Source organism: Rhincodon typus, chromosome 36 (genome assembly GCF_021869965.1).
Source record: "Rhincodon typus isolate 14 chromosome 36, sRhiTyp1.1, whole genome shotgun sequence".
In the NCBI taxonomy this organism is placed as follows: domain Eukaryota; kingdom Metazoa; phylum Chordata; class Chondrichthyes; order Orectolobiformes; family Rhincodontidae; genus Rhincodon; species Rhincodon typus.
The window spans coordinates 12,307,958-12,326,301 of record NC_063367.1 but is presented as its reverse complement, the minus strand read 5'-3'; the positions used below and the strand labels follow the sequence as shown (position 1 = coordinate 12,326,301).

The 18,344-nt window shown below is 40.1% G+C and overlaps 1 protein-coding gene across 2 annotated transcripts in view; it reads left to right on the top strand.

Moving 5' to 3' along the window:
* Window positions 1–16,785, top strand: part of rec114 (REC114 meiotic recombination protein) — a 44,938-nt gene extending 28,153 nt beyond the window's left edge. For both annotated transcript variants that reach the window (XM_048617180.1, XM_048617179.1), the window contains 4 exons: window positions 6,846–6,929; window positions 9,165–9,371; window positions 13,816–13,896; window positions 16,402–16,785. In XM_048617180.1, the coding sequence (XP_048473137.1) occupies window positions 6,846–6,929; window positions 9,165–9,371; window positions 13,816–13,896; window positions 16,402–16,566 (537 nt within the window). In that variant the 3' untranslated portion in view covers window positions 16,567–16,785. The remainder of the gene's footprint in view (window positions 1–6,845; window positions 6,930–9,164; window positions 9,372–13,815; window positions 13,897–16,401) is intronic.
* The last annotated feature ends 1,559 nt before the right edge of the window (window positions 16,786–18,344 follow it).

Here is an 18,344-nt window from a genome sequence, read left to right as displayed (position 1 = left end):
TGCTGCTTGGCCTGCTGTGTTCATCCAGCCCTGCACCTTGTTGTCTCTAACACTATAATAGTAAAGTCTTGCCACAAATGTGCAGGACTATGCTGAAGCCCCACCCAGAATAGTGTGTACAATTTTGATTACTTCACTTCAAGAGGGTCATACTTCCATTGGAAGCAGTTCAGAGAATGTTCAGTCGATTGTTTGGATGACAGATTGTCTCGAGACATAATTTAACAGATTAGGGTTAGACTTGTGCCTTGTAGATGGTGGGCAACCTTTTGAGGAGCCAAGTGAGTTATTTGCTGCAGTATTCCGAGTCTTTTTACCTACTTTTGTAGCCAATGTGTTGATATGAGCTGTGTTTCTGTTCAATGGCTGCATGTTGATAGCAGGGAATCAGTGATGGTAACACCATTTGAATGTCAAGGGCAGTGGTTAGATTGTGTGTATTATTGGAGATGGTCATTGCCTAGCATTTGTGTAGTGCAATTGTTACTTGCCACTTGTCAGCCCAAGCCTGGATTGAAGTCTTGTTGCTTTTGAACAGAGACTAGTTTGTATCTGAGGAGTTGTACACGGTGCTGAACATCATGCAGTCATTGGCGAACATTCCCATTTTTGATGAAGGGAAGGCCATTGATGAGGAAGCTGAAGACTGTTGGGCCTAGGAGACTACCCCGAGGTACTCCTGCAGAGATGTCCTGAAGCTGAGGTGACTGACCTCCAACAAGCGCAACCATCTTCTGATGTGCTAGGTATGACTGTAGCCAGGGGAGCGCTTGCCCCCGATACCCATTGATTCCAGTTTTGCTTGGTTTCTTGATACCACAATCGCAGGTCGAAAATGACCTTGATTTCAAGGGCTGTCACTCTCTTGCCTCACCTCTGGAATTCAGCCCTTTTTATTTTGTTCATATTTGAACCAACGTTGTAATGAGGTCAGGAGCTGAGTGGCTTGATGACCCCTTCCATTCCCTTTATTAATAATCGAGAAGAGGGTGATGGAATGGTAATTATCTGAGTTGGATTTATGAGCTTGTTTCTGTATATTTTCAGTGAGGCCTGATACAGTTAAAATTAGAGCAAGAACACATTAAAAGTGAGACTTTAGGCTTCCTGACTGAGCATGTTAAGGCAGTGAACAATGGAATTATCAAACCCAGGCATGTTCCATTTTTGACTGAAATTGTTAGGTTGGCTGAAGGATTTTCTAACTTTCCCAAGTTGGAGAGAGGAAAATACCAGGATTTTGTATGTTGATGATCACTGTTAGTAGTGTTTGTGGGAAGACTGTGTATTGGTTGCGTCAGATAATGTTAGGGTTTGGTTTATTGACAATATACTGCCAATGTGAAATATCATCCTTGCTGCTGTGGATGTGAAGCAGGATTATTTCACTGAGGCTGTCTTGCAACTGTCTTCCAGCAGGTAGTCAATATTTTAATGAAGGAAGGTGCAAAAACCTTTGGAAGCTGGGTGGGGGTAAAGAAGAACGCAATGTCTTAAAAATATTCTTTTGAAGCGCATGGAATGTGTTGAGACAGATGGACTCTTGTACTGCATTTGCCACATGAGACATATTAATTGAATTGTCCTAATTCTGAGAAATGTGCAACTCTGTGCTTGGAGGTACCTGCAGTTGTTAATGTAAAACTTCTTATGTTTCTCAGGTATGATCTTAATGACTCTCATGGGGGTGGGGGAATGTCTCAATGTGTTTTAGAAGTAGAACCATCCTCCCCTGAGACAGGCTGTCACCTGTCAAAGGAATTATGTTGACCTTTACAAATGGGAACCGTAATGACTTATTGTTACAACACGTTAATTACAAAACCAAACTTTTAATACAACAAGGGCATTGCAGAAATGACTGTATTTGTGTTCCTCGCATGCCCTCTTCTGTGCAGAAATGCAATCTACAGCACCAGACCTTCTCCTCTGCCTCTGCACAGTAAAAGTTGGTTTTGTACCAAGACACTTCAGGTTTCCAGTCTGTGACAAAAGTAAACTGTCCCTTTCTCGACTGTCTGTTTGCAGCCTTCAACGTTATTGACCACACTCCAATCTACCTCCACAGCCTCTCCATTGTTCTCCAACTGGGTGGGGCTACTCTCTCATGGATCCATTGCTATCTACTTCCTAGCCAGAACAATCACTTGCACTGGCTTCTCTTCTCGCTTCTGTGCACCTCCTCCTGTCCCCAGTTCTTAGTCCCCTCCTATTTCTCACTACATGCTATCCCTGGACAACATAATCTGAAGGCAAAGAGTTCGTTTTTACATGTAAGCTGACCCAGCTCCATCTTGCTATTGCTCCTCTCAGTTCCTCTCCTGTTAAATTATCAGACTGCTCATCATCTGATATACAGTTGTGGATGAGTAGAAAGTTCTTTCAGTTTAAATGTTGGGAAGACTGAAGCCATTGCTTTGAGCCCTTGCTCTAAATTCCATATCTTAATTGCCACCTCCATTCCTCTCCTTGCCAACAGTCTGATGAAGTCAGTCTGTACACAAACTTGTTATCATATTTGTTCTGAGATGAGATTGACCTTGCATATGTCATCCCCAAACCCAGCTTTTCCACATCTGTAACCTTTTTCACTTCATCCCATCTCAGCTCAACTGCTATTGAAACCCTTGTCCATGTCTACATTTCCTCCAGACCTGACTATTCCAATGGAGGTCTTTGTTGGACTTCCACACTGTATTATCCATAAACTTGAACTCCTCCAAAATGCTCCAACTGCATCTTACCCTGAAGCTAAGTCCTGCTCCCCCGTGGTCCCTGTGCTCGCTGTTTTAACCAAGGGCCACCCTAGGACAATGTCTTGATTTTCAGATTCAAATCTTTGTTTTCAGATCCCTAGCCCCTCCCTGTCTCAGTAATCTGCTCCAGCCCCGCAACCCTCCATGATATCTGTACTGCACTAATTCTAGCCTCTCCCAATTATTGCTCCATTGTTTAAGGCTGTGCCTTCTGTTGCCTAGCTCGAGAATTCTCTCTCCACACTCCCCTTTCCTCCTTTTAAGACACTCCTTACAATCTACTTCTTTGACCAAGTGTTTTGTGATCTTGCTTAATGTCTCCTGAACATGGCGCAGTCAGTCTATTTCAGAACCCTCCTGTGAGGCACCTGGGAATATTTCATTATATTACAGGCACTGGATAAGCCTAAGTTCCTCTGTGGAGGGAGAAGCAGAGTTGGTGTTTGTTTGGAAGCTCTAAAGAAAGGCCATTCACCTGAAATGTTAACCCACTTTGTGTCTCCAGAGTTGGTGCCAGACCTGAGTATTTCCAGCACCTGCAATGTTTGACGTAATTGTAAGTTATTGTCATGTTGCTGCTAATAGGAGTTTACTGTGTACAAATTGGCTGTTGTTTTCCACATCACAACAGTGCTTACACTTCAAAAGTTCGCCATTGACTGTAAAGCATTTTTGGCCCAAAAGATGCTACATGCATTCAGATTTTTCTTTTGAACCAGCTTTTTCCAGTTGATTTAACTAAAATAGGTCAAATGATGTTCCTCCATTTGTAGCCATCTTGTCATCTTTAATAAATTACCGTGGTGGGTAATTAAAACATTCAGTTAATTATTGGTTGAAGTTGTTTAAGTGTATTGTTCAAAAGGAAAGAGACCGCAATCCATTACAAATGTAAATGAATCTTTGACTCTTTATTCTGACTGTTGTGAAATCTGGGATATTAGAAAATGTTGAAATACACGATGAAAGAAGTTTCTGATGGAAGCCACTCCTTTGTTTTCTTAAAACGTAATGGTTTATATTGAATGAGATCTTCAAATCAGAGTGTAGTTTTGAACTCAAAACCACGCATGACAGAAATATCAGAATGTAATAATTCCAAAAAGCTGAGACACTGGGAACCACAGCCATAATTGGTATATGGCTAAATATAACCTCTGAAGTGGTTGCACCAAATCTGCAGTGGACACGGTGAGACAGAGATAATCAGTCAGTTAGTCAGGTGAAAGGACTGATGCCCAATCAAGTCTTCTAAGCAAGGCAGCCAATTTGTTCTTGTTAATCCAAGTTCTGCTAAGTAGTATGTGCAATGCATTTGAAGTTATTCATCAGTAGGAAATAATAGCAGCCTTTTGAATATTCATGAAATCTTGCATAATAATAAGTGAAATTGAGCATATCACATGGATAATCTGTATTCATATCTGTGTGCAATGCTCAAAGTAAATAAATTAATTATTCTTTCTCTGATCAGCCTTGCCGGAGAGAAGAAGTCAGTTCATGCATAACATATCAGTTAATGAAAGTATTCTTCCAGCACTGCACAGAAAATTGTTCCACAATCCAGTTTCCCAGACTTCTTTTTATTTTTGTTCATGAAATGTGGGCGCCACTGGCTAGGCCAGCATTTATTTCCCATCCCTAATTACCCAGAGGACCATTAAGAGACAACCACATTGCTGTGGATCTGGAGACACATGTAGGCCAGACCAGGTAAGGATGGCAGATTTTCTTCTCTAAAGGACATTAGTGAACCAGATGGTTTCTCTGGTTAATCAACAATGGTTTCATGGTCATCATTAGTTTCAGACTTTTATTAAATTCAAATTTCACCATCTGCCATGGGAGGATTCAAACCTGGTCACCAGAACATTACCTGGGGCTTTTGAGTAATAACCTAGCAATAACATCACCAAGCATTTAGAAAGGCAGCAATGAGGACACTGAGTTTGGAGCATGTTTGATGTCCTAAAGACAAGTCCTGTGAGAAAAACTTTTACTATGCTACAAAACCCTATCTGTGGTAGGATCTTCCAAAGCTTATCCCCTGCTTTCTCCACACCCCACCCCGTACACGCTGGGCAACCTCCAGCAAAGTACAATGGCGGACAGTTCCACAAACTGATGCTGGCCCCTCAACCCCTTGCATTTGCCAGGGACACAGTAGAGAAGGTAATTTACTTACTTTATCAACTCATTTTAAAATACCAATGTCACTGTGTAGCCAGGCAACACCCTAATATGTAGCTTCGTGACAGAATTGTGCAACTTATTGAGAAACTTGGAATTTCCTTCTCCATCATATCTGTAGCCTGTCAGAAGGCTTGCAAGTCATCTGAAGACAGCTCCTAGATATTGCTCCAGTTCTGAAGTGACTTGTTGAAAGACCAAATAAATTGTGCAAAAACACTTAAAAACTATAATTGCATTCTTTGTCATGTTTCTTTGTTTACTGCATTAAAATAAATTAATGAAAGTAGAAATAAATTTGATGCTGAACCCATCAAATAGTTTCAAATAGTTAATGCTGTTCAATTCTAAATTATACTTTAGATGTATATTCCTACTCAAAGGATAGATGAAGTAATTTTTAACTTTACCAATAGCGCATGCAAGTAGTGAAATCCATATGTAATATATCTGTATAATATACATAAATACAACATGCATATATATGGTCAAACCAATTTACAGCATAATCTTGAACTGTCAATTGCATCGCTCTACAATCGAACCTATAGGGATATTTTAGTATTTTCAGCGCTACACAATTTCTACAGAGTTTTCTAGGTCTCTTCTAAAACCGTAACATGGTTCTCAGATTGATGTCGCAAATTGGATACAGTTGTCCAACTGAGGGCTAGCCAGTGATGTATACGAAGGCATGTGTTACAATCACAGCTGATGATAATACTGGACAAGGATCCCAGACTGAAACCTGATTTCAAAGAGCATACTTTTAACTTTTGCAACAAAAACAGAAATTGCTGGAAAGGTTCAACCAGTCTGGCAGTGTCTGTGAACACAAAAATCAGAGTTAACATTTCTGGTCCAGTGACCCTCAGAACTCACTGCCATGGACACAAAACGTTAACTCTGATGTCTCCCTACAAATGGTAGAATCACAACATTTAAAAGGCATTTGGTTGGGTACGTGAATAGGAAGGATTTAGAGGGATATGGGCCAAGTGCTGGCAAATAGGACTAGATTAATTTAGGATGTCTGGTTGGCATGGATGAGTTGGACCGAAGGGCCTGTTTCCATGCTGTACAAATCTATGGATGTATGCTGCCAGACCTGCTGAGCTTTACCAGCATTTTGATTTTGTTTCTGATTTTCCAGCATCCGCACTTCTTTCTGTTTTTATTTCATTTTGCAGTTAGTTACCCTGATGGTTAGTCACTGAAACATATTAAATGAGCCTACAAATGTTCTTTAATGGCAGAGTATAAGTTTATTACACAAAAGAAATAACCAAACAATGTGGATATAAAGTAAGTATTAACATAACAGTTTTTAACCTGTTTCCCAACATCATCCCTCAGAGAGACACTAACCCAGAGAATTGTCACTCCTATCCTTTTAATTGACTTTGCCCAGTTTCTTTTTCATGAACTGTGGAGCCAGTTTTACAATTACTTTCCTAGCCTGAGCTAACATGGAACCTTGCTCAATTCTAATTTATTAGAACTGAACTTTCTCAGTTGTAACAACATGAAGATTCCCATCCAAACTTTCCTGGCTTAGTAGCTCCACAGACTATAAACCACTTCTGCAATAACTGGTTGCTCTGACTGACTTGATTCCTCTGCTGGGAGAAACTACTGTATGTTCTTAACTGAACTCCAGGATGGTTTGAAGTAAATCTTTGAACCTTCTAGCGTCAAAACTAAACAGTTGCCTTAAATATTTATTCTGTCATTAACCCAATGTTGTAAGCATTTTAACCATTAATATTAGAGGGTTCTCTCAGGCACTCCACTGTAATCACATGCTTTCTTGGAACCAGCTTCGAAGGAAAATTGTTATATTTTGTTCTGTTTCAGAAAGGTTCACTGGTGGTTGAACTAATGCCTTTAATTTTTCAGGAAGGATTTTCCTTGATTGAAGCTCACAAATGGTGGAAAGCGGTCCGCAGAGCAGATTGTGTGCTGTTTGGGTCTAAAGTTAAGGTAGGAAGTTGTAGATCAATTTTTAGAAGGAACATGAATGAATGATTTTATTGTCAAGTGTATTTTACAGTACAAAATACAGTGAAAAGTTTCGATTGTCGCCATGAATCTGGCACCATTTTGAATAGTTCAAGAATAATTTTTAAAATTAAAAAGGTATAGCTGAAAGATAGTCCATAACCCTTCTGCCACTGCTTCGTTGCTGCAAGTGCTGGACCCAAACAACATTGAAGTCGCTGTTCCTCAGGCGCCAACTTTTGCTGCTGGGATTTAACTCACTGACCTCGCCTTCGCCAATGTAGCAGCTGATTCCGGGCCCCATGCTCACCCCCTCCACCAGCTGCCTCGTGCCAGAGTCCCGCTCCGGGCTCACCAGCCGCTGCCAAACTCTGGACACCGACTAAGCTGCCTTCCTGCCACCTTTCACCTTCCTCGTCGATGACGTTGCCACCGATGCCACCACAACTGTGGCGTCCCCAGAAGGTAAGTAGACGCAAAAAGTAAGAAGGAAAAAAAACGAGGAAAAGAAGAGAATAAAAATGAAAAGCGGACAGAGTGGCTGAGTCCTGGGTACAGGAGCCTGGACACTGCCTGGCCTGGAACAGTGGCCCCATCCACTTATTTCGTTTTAATTTTAAACTTGGTGGACGTGCTTTAATCCATCTCATTATTTCCTGAGTTTCCTCTTTCAAATGTAGATTGTTTTCACTTTGCTTTTTCATCTTGTTTGACTCTCCATTGTCTGGTACGAGTCTTTCTCACAGGGTTTTCTGCTTTTTTTTTCTCTTTTCTGTCACCATCTGTTTACTCTGATTCTACTACTGTCTCCTATTTTCTTAGTTTTAAGTTTCCAGATATTTTTCTGTTTCAGATGTCCAGTTAATATGTTTTTTCAATTTGCTTTTTAAGCAGCAGATCATGTTGGAACTTTGTTTTATTGTTTTAATATCCTTTTAAGGACTCTTTACAACAGTTCACTAGAGCAAAAAGCAACATACATAAATAGTGACTCAGTTTTCCTTGACTGTAATGTGTCTTGAATTCAGTTTTGTGAAAGTCTTTAAGGTGCAGCAGTTAATAAATCTTTGATTAAAATAGTGTATCACCTAAATAGCATGTATGTTTAGGAATAGCCATGGGAGTTTAAGGCACGGAAAGTGACAACCTGTTCTGTTGGGATAAAAATTCAACTCTGGAGCATAGGTAAATAGGAACAGGAGTAGGCCATTCAGCCTATCAAACCTGCTTTGCCATTCAGTTGGATCATGGCTGATCATTTAACTCAGTGCTGCTTTCCTGCTCTGTCCCTGTATATCTTGATGTCACAGTAGTTTGCAAAATCCAATAATAGATTGGCTACCTGTTATATCTCCTTGCCCATTTTCCATTCAATTGAAAATCAGGCAGTGTATTTCACAGGATATATATGTTGTGTCCCCATTGACATGACTTGCACACTATTTTAGTTGTTGAGGAATCCAAAACCAATCCCAATGTCCTGCATTCTTATGATCCTGATTGTGTTTTGTTTAAATGATGCAATGATCTCTACTTCAATCATATCCTCTGGCAAAGGATTCTGTGATCCAGCAAACCGCTGCACCAATAAGCTTCTAACCTTGCTTCTTGCACTCAGTAATAATGGGTGAGCCCTTGTCACTGGTGGAAAAGAAATTTGCCTGAGTACCTTTGCACTGCAGAAAGTGAATGTTTGGCTGTCCTTTTAATCTGCCTAGGAAAAAAATATCAACTTGATGTGGAATTAAAGTATTGAGAGTTCAAGTGTGATGTTTATAATTTGTAATGTTTTTAAAACTCCATGCCTTTCTATTTACACTCTTAAAATCTTGGATCACTCGGAGTCAATGAGTTGTTGTGGCAGCATACACGTGTACATGCATGTTGCAGCCTATAGCTATAGATAGCAATAGTAAAGGCTCCAAGTTTCTTTCTATCATGTGGCTGACTAGCTCTTAAACCCTGCTATTTGTGCGTGTTGGTAGGTTGATTCTCAACTAGTTTGGCTGTAATGAAAGTACCTTCCTTGGCCATCAAATCCTGGAGTGGGCTTTGAAACCTGAGTTTTTGACTCTGAGGCTGGGATACTACCCTCTGCCCAACAAAACCTCCAAATTGTAAAGTAAATAAATAATTTTGATCTTAGTCCATGCAAATGGTTAAAGTTCCCTGTCAGAATTATTCAAACAGCTTTATGATCTTCCTCTTCCTTTATAGAATGAAAGCCGTATGTTTCGAGTGCAGTTCAGTGGTGATTCACGTGAGCAAGCACTAGAACGTTGTACTAACTGTGTACAGAAGCTCCTTCAGTATATCAACGTACAGAACCCTGATGGACAAAATCTAAACCAGGCTCTACAGTTGAGCCAGCCAACGAACATTGGCTACTCTGGAAGTTTGGAGCCAGAGGGAGGCCATCAAGAGGTAAAATAGACCTTTCTGTGTAGCCAGTTTATTCTGATGTGATTTCATGTTAAGCGCTGATTGAACTGAAGCTTCTGTTACAGCCTGTGTAGGATTGTAATATTCACATGGTATCAGAATATCCACAATGGTTGCTGTCAATAACATGAATGCCCTGTACCTGTGAAATCTCTTAAAGCACTGACAAGCTACTTATCTGTGAGTGGTGTTACAGAGTCACCACTAAAAGCTGCACTGTGTCAGAAGTATTGCTGTTCATGTTAGTGTTGGTGAGCAATCCCAGCTGTTATATTTTCATGCTTATTCTTTTAGCTTCCACCTCAGCAGGAGTTCAGAGTGCTGAATTGCTAGCTGTTCTCTGCATTGATATTTATCAATCCCTCATTCATTTCCTCATCTTAACGGGCATGTTAGTGATGTTGTGAAATCTGTTGAGGTTATTCGATCTACTTTTCCCTTCATTAGCTTTGAATAAAACTATTTATGTCATGCCTGAAGTAATTACTGCAAATAGCAATGATGAAGTCAGTAGGGGTCAGATGACAAGCTCTTCCATTGCTGGAGTAGTAATGAAAGAAAGATGTTGTGGTTGTTGGAGGCCAATTGTTGCAGCACTGGCATATTACCACAGGAGTGCCTTGGGGGGCCTTCAGCTGCTTTGTTGTTGACCTCCCAATAATAAAACCAGGAATTCAACTGTTTAACAATAGTTCTATAGTTACTCAGTTCTTCTGATAATGCAGCAGTCCCTGCCAACCCCCAGCGACAGGACTTGGTACCACCAAGACTTTGAGACTTGAATTGACAAGTGACAGGTAACATTGGTGTGATGTACTGGTGATCTCGAAGCAAAAAAATTTCAGTTCCTGACCCCTCTTCACTATTTGCAGTGCTCCAGTCTGGAGTAAAGTGGAACGTGCCTGCTAATGTGCAGTTGCCACTATACTGAATACTCAAGTAGGTCAACTCCATTCAGGAGCGGTTAACTTAACTGGTGCTGACCTATCATAGTATTCATCATCTACTCTACCAGTGCTCTGAGAGTGCAGTAAGAAAGAAAGTAACCAAGAAGATTGAGAACAGAGCAGTAGACATTGTTTACTTGGACTTCGGCAAGGTTCTGCATCGTAAACTAATTAGTAAAGTTGGACCACGTGGAATTCAAGATGAACTTGTCAATTGGATGCAAAATTAACTTAATGGTAAGAGACAGAGGGTGGTGGAGGGTTGTGTTTTTCAGACTGGAGGCCTGTGACCAGTGGTGTTCCATAGGGATCAGTGCTGACTGTATGTATTTTTGTTTGTCATTTATATAAATATTTAGCTGAGAATATAGAAGGCATGTATAGTAAGTTTGCAGATGATGCCAAGATTCATGATATAGTGGACAGTGAAGAAGGTTATCTAAGATTACAAAGAGATCTTGATCAGTTGGGTCAATGGGCTGAAGAGTGGCAGACGGAGTTTAATTTGAATAAATGCAAGTTATTGCAGTTTGATAAAACAAACAAGGGCAGGACTTGTATAATTAATGGCAGGGCTTTGTATGGTGTTGTAGAACAGAGAGACCTAGAGGTTCAGGTACATAATTGTTTGAACTTTGAATCTCATATAAATAGGGGGGTGGTTAAGAAGGCATTTAGTACACTTGCCTTTATTACTCAGACCTTTGAGTATAGGAATTGGGATGTAATATTGAGGTCGTACAAGACATTGGTGAGGCCTCTTCTGGAGTACAGTGTTGAGTTCTGGTCTCCCTGTTATAGGAAGGATATTATTAAGCTGGAGAGGTATTTGAAATACACACTCAATGCCAGGTATTTGGATCAATACTGAAAGTTGACATTGTTTGCACTAGTTCTGTAGAAGTCGCATCAGACTCAGTCAGTTAATTCTGTTTCTGTCCACGAATTTTGCCAGACCCTCTGAGTTTTTCCAGCATTGTGTTTGTTTCAGATTTCTAGCATATGCATTTTTTTTTTTATTACAGTAAGCTTGAGTTTGATTCGTTTAAGAAGCTGTCAATGTTGGATAAATCCTACTTAGAGTCATAGAGTTGTACAGCACGGAAACAGACCCTTCAGTCCATCAGTCCATGCTGAACATAATCCCAAACTAAACTAGTCCCACCTGCCTGTTCCTACCCCATAACACACCAAAGCTTTTCTTTTTCATGTACTTATCCAAGTGTCTTTTAAACTTTGTAGTTGTGCCCACATCCACCACTTTCTCGGAAAGTTCATTTCACATGTGAACCACTCTCTGTATTTAAAAAAAAAAATTGCCCTCCCTGTCTTTTTTTAAATCTCTCTCTTCTCACCTTAAAAATATGTCCTCTAGTCTTGAAATCCCCCATCCCAGGGAAAGACAACTACCATTAAATCTATCTAGACCTCTAATTATTTTATAAACTTCTATCAGATCGCTTCTTAACCTCCTACGCTCCAGTGAAAAAAGTCCCAGCCTTTCCATATAACTCAAACCTTCCATATCTGGCAACATCCTGGTAAAGCTCTTCTGAACCCTCTCCAGCTTGATAATATCCTTCCAGTAATTGGGCGACCAGAACTGGACACAGTGTTCCAGAAGAGGCCTCGCCAATGTCCTGTACAAGCTCAAAATGACTTCCCAACTCCTATACTCAAAGGTCTGAGCAATGAAGGCAAGTGTGCCAAATGCCTTTTTTAACCACCCTGCCTATATGTGATGCAAACTTCAAAGAACTACTATGTACCTACACCCCTGGGTCCCCCTGCTTTACAACACTACCCAAGGCCCTACATGTGAAATTTCCAGTCCAAATGCATTTATACAAGGAATCTGACATCTTTCATAGGTCCTGAAGAATACAATTCAGAGTTGTGAATTTTTCTTTCTTTGGACTAACTACCTCTAGCACCACTTATCCAACATTCACCCTTATTTTTCCTGTTTTGCCCCATTCTTTCTCCCCAGTTTATTTAGCTGTTGGCATTCCATTTGTCTCTTCCTTGTCATTTTAGGAAAAGCTCAACTGAAATCAAAGTAGGATTGATTGTTGTTAATGGTCCCTTTTTAGAAGGGCTTTTGATAGACGGTTTTCATTATTGGTTTCAATCATGGCCTATCTGCATAGAGATCTTTATTTATCACCTCCCTACAGTGAGACAAATAAAAATACCAACATGGACGCATAGGTGAAAGGGCAGGACAAATACAAGCAAGCTGATAAACCAGCCTGGTCTCGTTTTTCTGTGTTGTAACACATTACTACTTAGAGCTGGTCTTTTTATATCTGTTCCAGATGAGTATTTGATGGTAGGAGCGAATAATCCTTGATCCAGAATATGACCATGAATTATCGCATGTCAAATAACTAGGTGCTGAAAATCTCCTCGAAACAAAAGAAAATCATTCCCCATTGAAGTGTATGTGCATCAGCAGAGACGTTTCTGGCAGAAACAAGCGCCCAGACTTCTCCCTTGATTGAATAATAACTGCTAGCAATTCTGCCATCAGTTATAGTCAAGGAATGTCCCTAGAGATATGAATTGTTCAAAGATGTGACAATTCAGGCATTTATGTTGGCTCAAATGTGTTTGCATTTTGATGTATACAGTAGTGCATTCAAACTAAATATCTGGCACCAATGTGACTAGGAATGTTGATCAAATATTCTGAATAATCGAGAGGCCTACATGATCAATGTGAAACAACTCACTAAGCAATAGAAACATAAATAGGGGTATACACATCACTGTTATACTTTGTTTATAGCACAAATCACTTAAATAATAATGCAACATTGCCTTAAATAAAAGTTAACAGCAGAGACCCCTTGCACCCTAAACTGACTACTCAGACATCATAGTAGATCACAGTATTTGAGGAGAAACTGACTCAAAATTGAATGAGCTGTTGATATTTTGTGTGGCCATTTGTTTGAACAGCCGGTATATTTACATTGAGGTAAATTAGAAAACTATAATAATTGGACAGAATAATACAGCAACTTCGGTATTTGAGGTATGTAATTTTTGTCAGTTTGAATATCGGTTCATAAGCTGTCGGTTAAAACAATGTTTGCCATAGTTAGCAGCGAGTTACCATTGACCGTTCCTCAGGGGTGTCAGTATCAGCTGTGTCATTTGTGAGGAGATAGCAACATGCTAGTATCCAAGCAAGGATGGAGAGAAAATCATCTCTCAACTTCCCATGTGACATGTTTATGATTTGCACAGACATGAGCAGGTGACCGATCAATTTTAAGGTGAATTCTGGTTTAATGCAACTAACAATTGTTGAAATGATATCACCCTGGTACTGCTGAGATTAGCTTTCTTCGCAGATGCCACATGCAGAAGGTGCAAAGGTTTGACTCCCAACATGTACCATACGACACTCGTGTCTAAATTGCTTTCAGTCATTAATTTTAGTATTTCAAGGTCCTGCTTTGTAATGACAGGGACATGGCACGGAGGAGGGTCAAACATCAGCAGAAAGTACCCTTCCTGAGGGTAGGATATCTATCAAACAACTGGCAAAGGTAGGGAGACACAACCATCTTTTTTACATTGTTTCAAATCTGTATTCTTGAATCAAATCCTATTTTAATTTTTCCCATTAGGGTATCCTTCCTGGGAGTATAAGTAGATTTCACAAGGAGTGAAAGGCTTTGTATATTGTTCCAATGCATTTATAGCAGTGTGACATCTCTCAATCCAGTAAGGTGATTAAAATTGTTTTTGGAGGTTTTCCTTATGGTTTCTGGGTGATATTTGCACTTCTTTATTGGTAAATTACAGATAGATTTTGGTCCAAAGGCCCAGTCTGAGGACAGTAAAGACTGGCCCTAATTTGGTTCATTACAACTTAAAGACCCGAATTTGAAACTCAGTCAGAAGTGAGAAAAAAAAATCGCATTGATGTTAGTGGGTCTTGCTGTATGTCACTCTTTACTGAACAATGACAGTGATTACAAATCAAAAGGTATTGGATTTGAAGCAATTTAGGAAATCCTGTGGATATGAAAGGTCTCTATCAAGGGCAAACTTTGCTTACATTAATCGCTTGCTTTCACTTTGCCACATATTGCACTTTCAAGACTTTTTTTTGTTTAAAACAAATTTTTAATATTCTTTCCTTTCGGCTCCAGATCAGTTCTAAACTTGCTGTTACACTAACTAAGTATGGAAAAAGTAATGGATAATTGATAAAGGGGGCAAGTAGGGAATGATAATGAAAGCGGGAAAAACATGTTGTTTATATTTTGTTTCATGCAGACAGGGAGCAAATGTTATTTCATTGTATTACAGTCTGTTGCTTCTTCTTTGTACCTTTTGATATTTTGAAAGACGATGTGACAATTTACTCAATAGAAGGATTATTCTTCTCAATTTGGATGAAAGTTAACAGTTTCTCTTAACTCCCCATAGGGATTCAGCACTATGCATTCACCTTACAAACTATTAAAAAGAGACTGAAGATCAGGTATTAGAGCAACGTGTACAATATTGTTAGTAATTAGTGAAATTGAGCCTTTTTAAAATTCATTTTGTGGGATGTGGGCATTGCTGGCTGGGCCAGCATTTATTGCCCGTCCCTAGTTGCCCTTGAGAAGGTTGCCCTCTTCAACCATTTACCGTGGGTTGAGCTGCAATGCCATTAGGGAGGGAATTTCTACACATTTGTGACTTGTATTGAGGTTAGCATCTTCATGTAGTGATGAGTGTGTCTCGATTCATGAATTGGGAGATAAGCAGGATTGAGAGCAAGCAGTTCAGAGGGAATTTAAGGGATTTCTTTTTCACCCAGAGGATTGTTGATATCTGGAACTCGCTGCCTAAAAGTATGGTAGATGGGGGGAGCCCTCAAGGCGGGCAGCACAGTGGCTCAGTGGTTAGCACTGCTGCCTCCCAGCGCCAGCAACCTGGGTTCGAATCCACCCTCTGGCGACTGTGTGGAGTTTGCACATTCACCCCGTGTTCGCATGGGTTTCCTCCGGGTGCTCTGGTTTCCTCCCGCAGTCCAAATATGTGCAGGCTAGGTGGATTGGCCGTGCGAAGTTGCCCGTAGTGTTCAGAGATGTATAAATTAGGTGGGTAACAGGGAGATGAGTCTGGGTGGGATGCTCTGAGGGTCAGTGTGGACTTGTTGGGCCGAAGGGCCTGTTTGCACACTGTAGGGATTCTATGATATAAATATTGAGATGAACAGTTGAAATGCCGTAGCATACAAGGCTATAGGACAAGTGCTGGAAAATGGGTTAGCATAGATAGATAGATGCTTGATGACCAACTCTATCCTGAGCCTGCTACAGTGTTCTAGTGTAGTTTAACACGCACTCAAAGAACAACACCTCGTCTTCCAATGAGGTAATTTTCAGCCTGTAATATTGAATTCAACAATTTCAGAATGTAAATTCCACCCCCCCCCCCAAACTCCCCTTTTTTTTTTTTTTTAATGTAATGGTTTTAATCTTGTTCCTCATGACTTTTCTTTTTGATGGAGTTGTTCATAGATCTGTCTTTTAGACCAATTTTGGACAAATTTCTTCTGAAGAAGACTTGTACCGGACTTGAAATGTTAAGTATGTTTCTCTCTCTGAAAATGCTAGCAAACTTCCTGAGTTTCTCCAGCATTCTATGTTCGTTGGATAATTCTTTTTGTTTCTTTACCAAAACCATTATTACTTTCTTTCCCTTTTGTACCATGAAACCTCTCGTTTAATTTGTCTGCCTGCTACCAGTGGCAACCTCTGTTTTTTTCTCTTCACGCTTTCACTTGTGCAAAACCTAAAACACTGCGTGAATTGAAAGATAGAAATGTTAACTCTGTTTCTCTCTTCACAGATACTGCCTGACCTGCTAAGAAACTAACCTTCCTTTAACTTGAAATTAACTCTGATTTTTAAACTTGAGGGTTTAAATAATTTGATATAGTGTGCATGCTGGTCAAAACCTTATGTTGAGGCTTGAGAGAGAGAGAGCATAATTTGGTGACAGATCTTTTGAAAATCATTTTGAATCTGTAATGAGTTTTTCTTTCCTAGTCCGTGCTGGGAGCAACTTCACCCAAGCTGCCATTGGCCTACCAGCAGTCAACCTTGCCGACTGAAGAGCTGGGTCCTTTCTTGCGACTCTGTCTTCTGGATCAGAGCTTCCCCGTGTTTGTGGAACAGGTGGAGCAGGAACTTAAAAAGCTGATTAATGAGTGACTCAACATGTTTGACCTTTCCCCAGTTAACAATAAGCAGAATGCAGTTTGAAGGAAATTGTTACAAATTGCGTTAATTTTCGTTAACTCATCCCATGTCGAATTTCTTCTGACAAATATGTCCATTGCAGTACAATGTCCATATATCTTAAGTGTATTCAATTCTGAATCATTAGTTTGTCACATCATTAAACAAAAATAAAAGCTCAAGTTGATTAAAGAATTTATTTATTTTCATAAGTCAAATTCAATGATTTTGTGTAGGTTCTCAAAATAGAATAAGTTCTTAACGTGTTCCTAACCTTAAGCAAGGCTGCAATTTTCATTTCCGTTTAATGCTTCAGCTATCCAGCAGATAGAGACGCCACCTCATTCAGCATGAATCTGAGAGGCTACAAGATGGCACATTCATTTCACGGAATGTGCTTAGTTAAGCACACAATATGTTGACCTTATGTTGTTCACTTTGGGCATTGTCACCAGCCTCACTGTGGCAGAAAAATGAATTCCAGGTTTTCACGGGGAATGCATATCTGAGGAATATCACAAACGTCAAGTTTTACAATAGGAGCCAATGGGATATCTGAAAATTATATCTTTATCTGCTGTGAAAATTTCCTAATGAGGCAACTAGTCATCTTGTTGGAGAGGCAAAAGCCTGGTGTGCTTAGCCGCTCTAGTCAATGATCCTTTTTATTGGCTGCTCACAGCCTCAGCAAGTCTGCACACTCTCGATGTTGAATTAAATCATTATTTCTTCACCAGCCTGTATTCCTGCCTGTTGGCAGACTTTGTCACCATCTGACTTTCATTCCTAGCTTTTACCCAAGCCTGAGCTTCTCCATTTCTTGCCTGAGAATCCTCCATCAATTCCTTCCACAAGAGTTGGAACAATTTGCAGCAGTTGCTATAAAATAATCAGGTATACAGCTGGTGGGACAATACTCTGGCTTTAAGAGGTGTATTTTGTCATTCTTTTTTCATGTGGATCCATTTTCATGTGAATTATCAAATCCCTTCCTATGTCGTCCACATTTTTGTTTCTATTTATTTGTGGGATGTGGGATGTGGGTGTCACTGGCTGGCCAGCATTTATTGCCCATCCCTAGTTGCCCTTCAGAAGGTGCTGGTGAGCTGCCTTCTTGAACCACTGCAGTCCTCCTGCTGGGGGTTGATCCACAATGCTATTAATTGCTGAATTTTGTATCCTGGAAACCCCAGGTGGGTTGACATGGACACTGTACCGGGCAACGATTCAAATGGGTCAGTGATCATGTGTGAATGCAAATACTGAGAGCCTGCTGTGTTAGTGCAGACAGGCTTTGCAAGTTCTGAACCTGAAAACATCTTGCTGTGGTTAAATAATCTGCTGAACTGTACTCTCAAGGTTAATATATCATTGCCAATCTTAGCCAATCTACTTGAGAGAGCAGGAGTGGAAATGGCTTAGATAGGGAATGGGAGCACCAGAGTTAAAGTCCACTTTATTTTCTTTTTGGGGAAAAAATATTTTGCCATGGGAGAAAAGCATCTGTAACTAACCAAAACACATTGAAGTAAAACCTGTTTCCTTGAACAGTTCTGTGTTATTGTGAACAAGGAAGAAAATTAGTTGCTGCAAAATATATAAGAGAATGTGGAAATGTAATTACTATGGAATTTAGCCCCTCTATTCTATTACTGCAAATGGAAAATAAATGTGTACCAGTTTGGCCAAACAAAGACAAGTTGTCAAACAGGTCTTGCTTCATTCATGAGATAACAAGGTGTAGAGCTGGA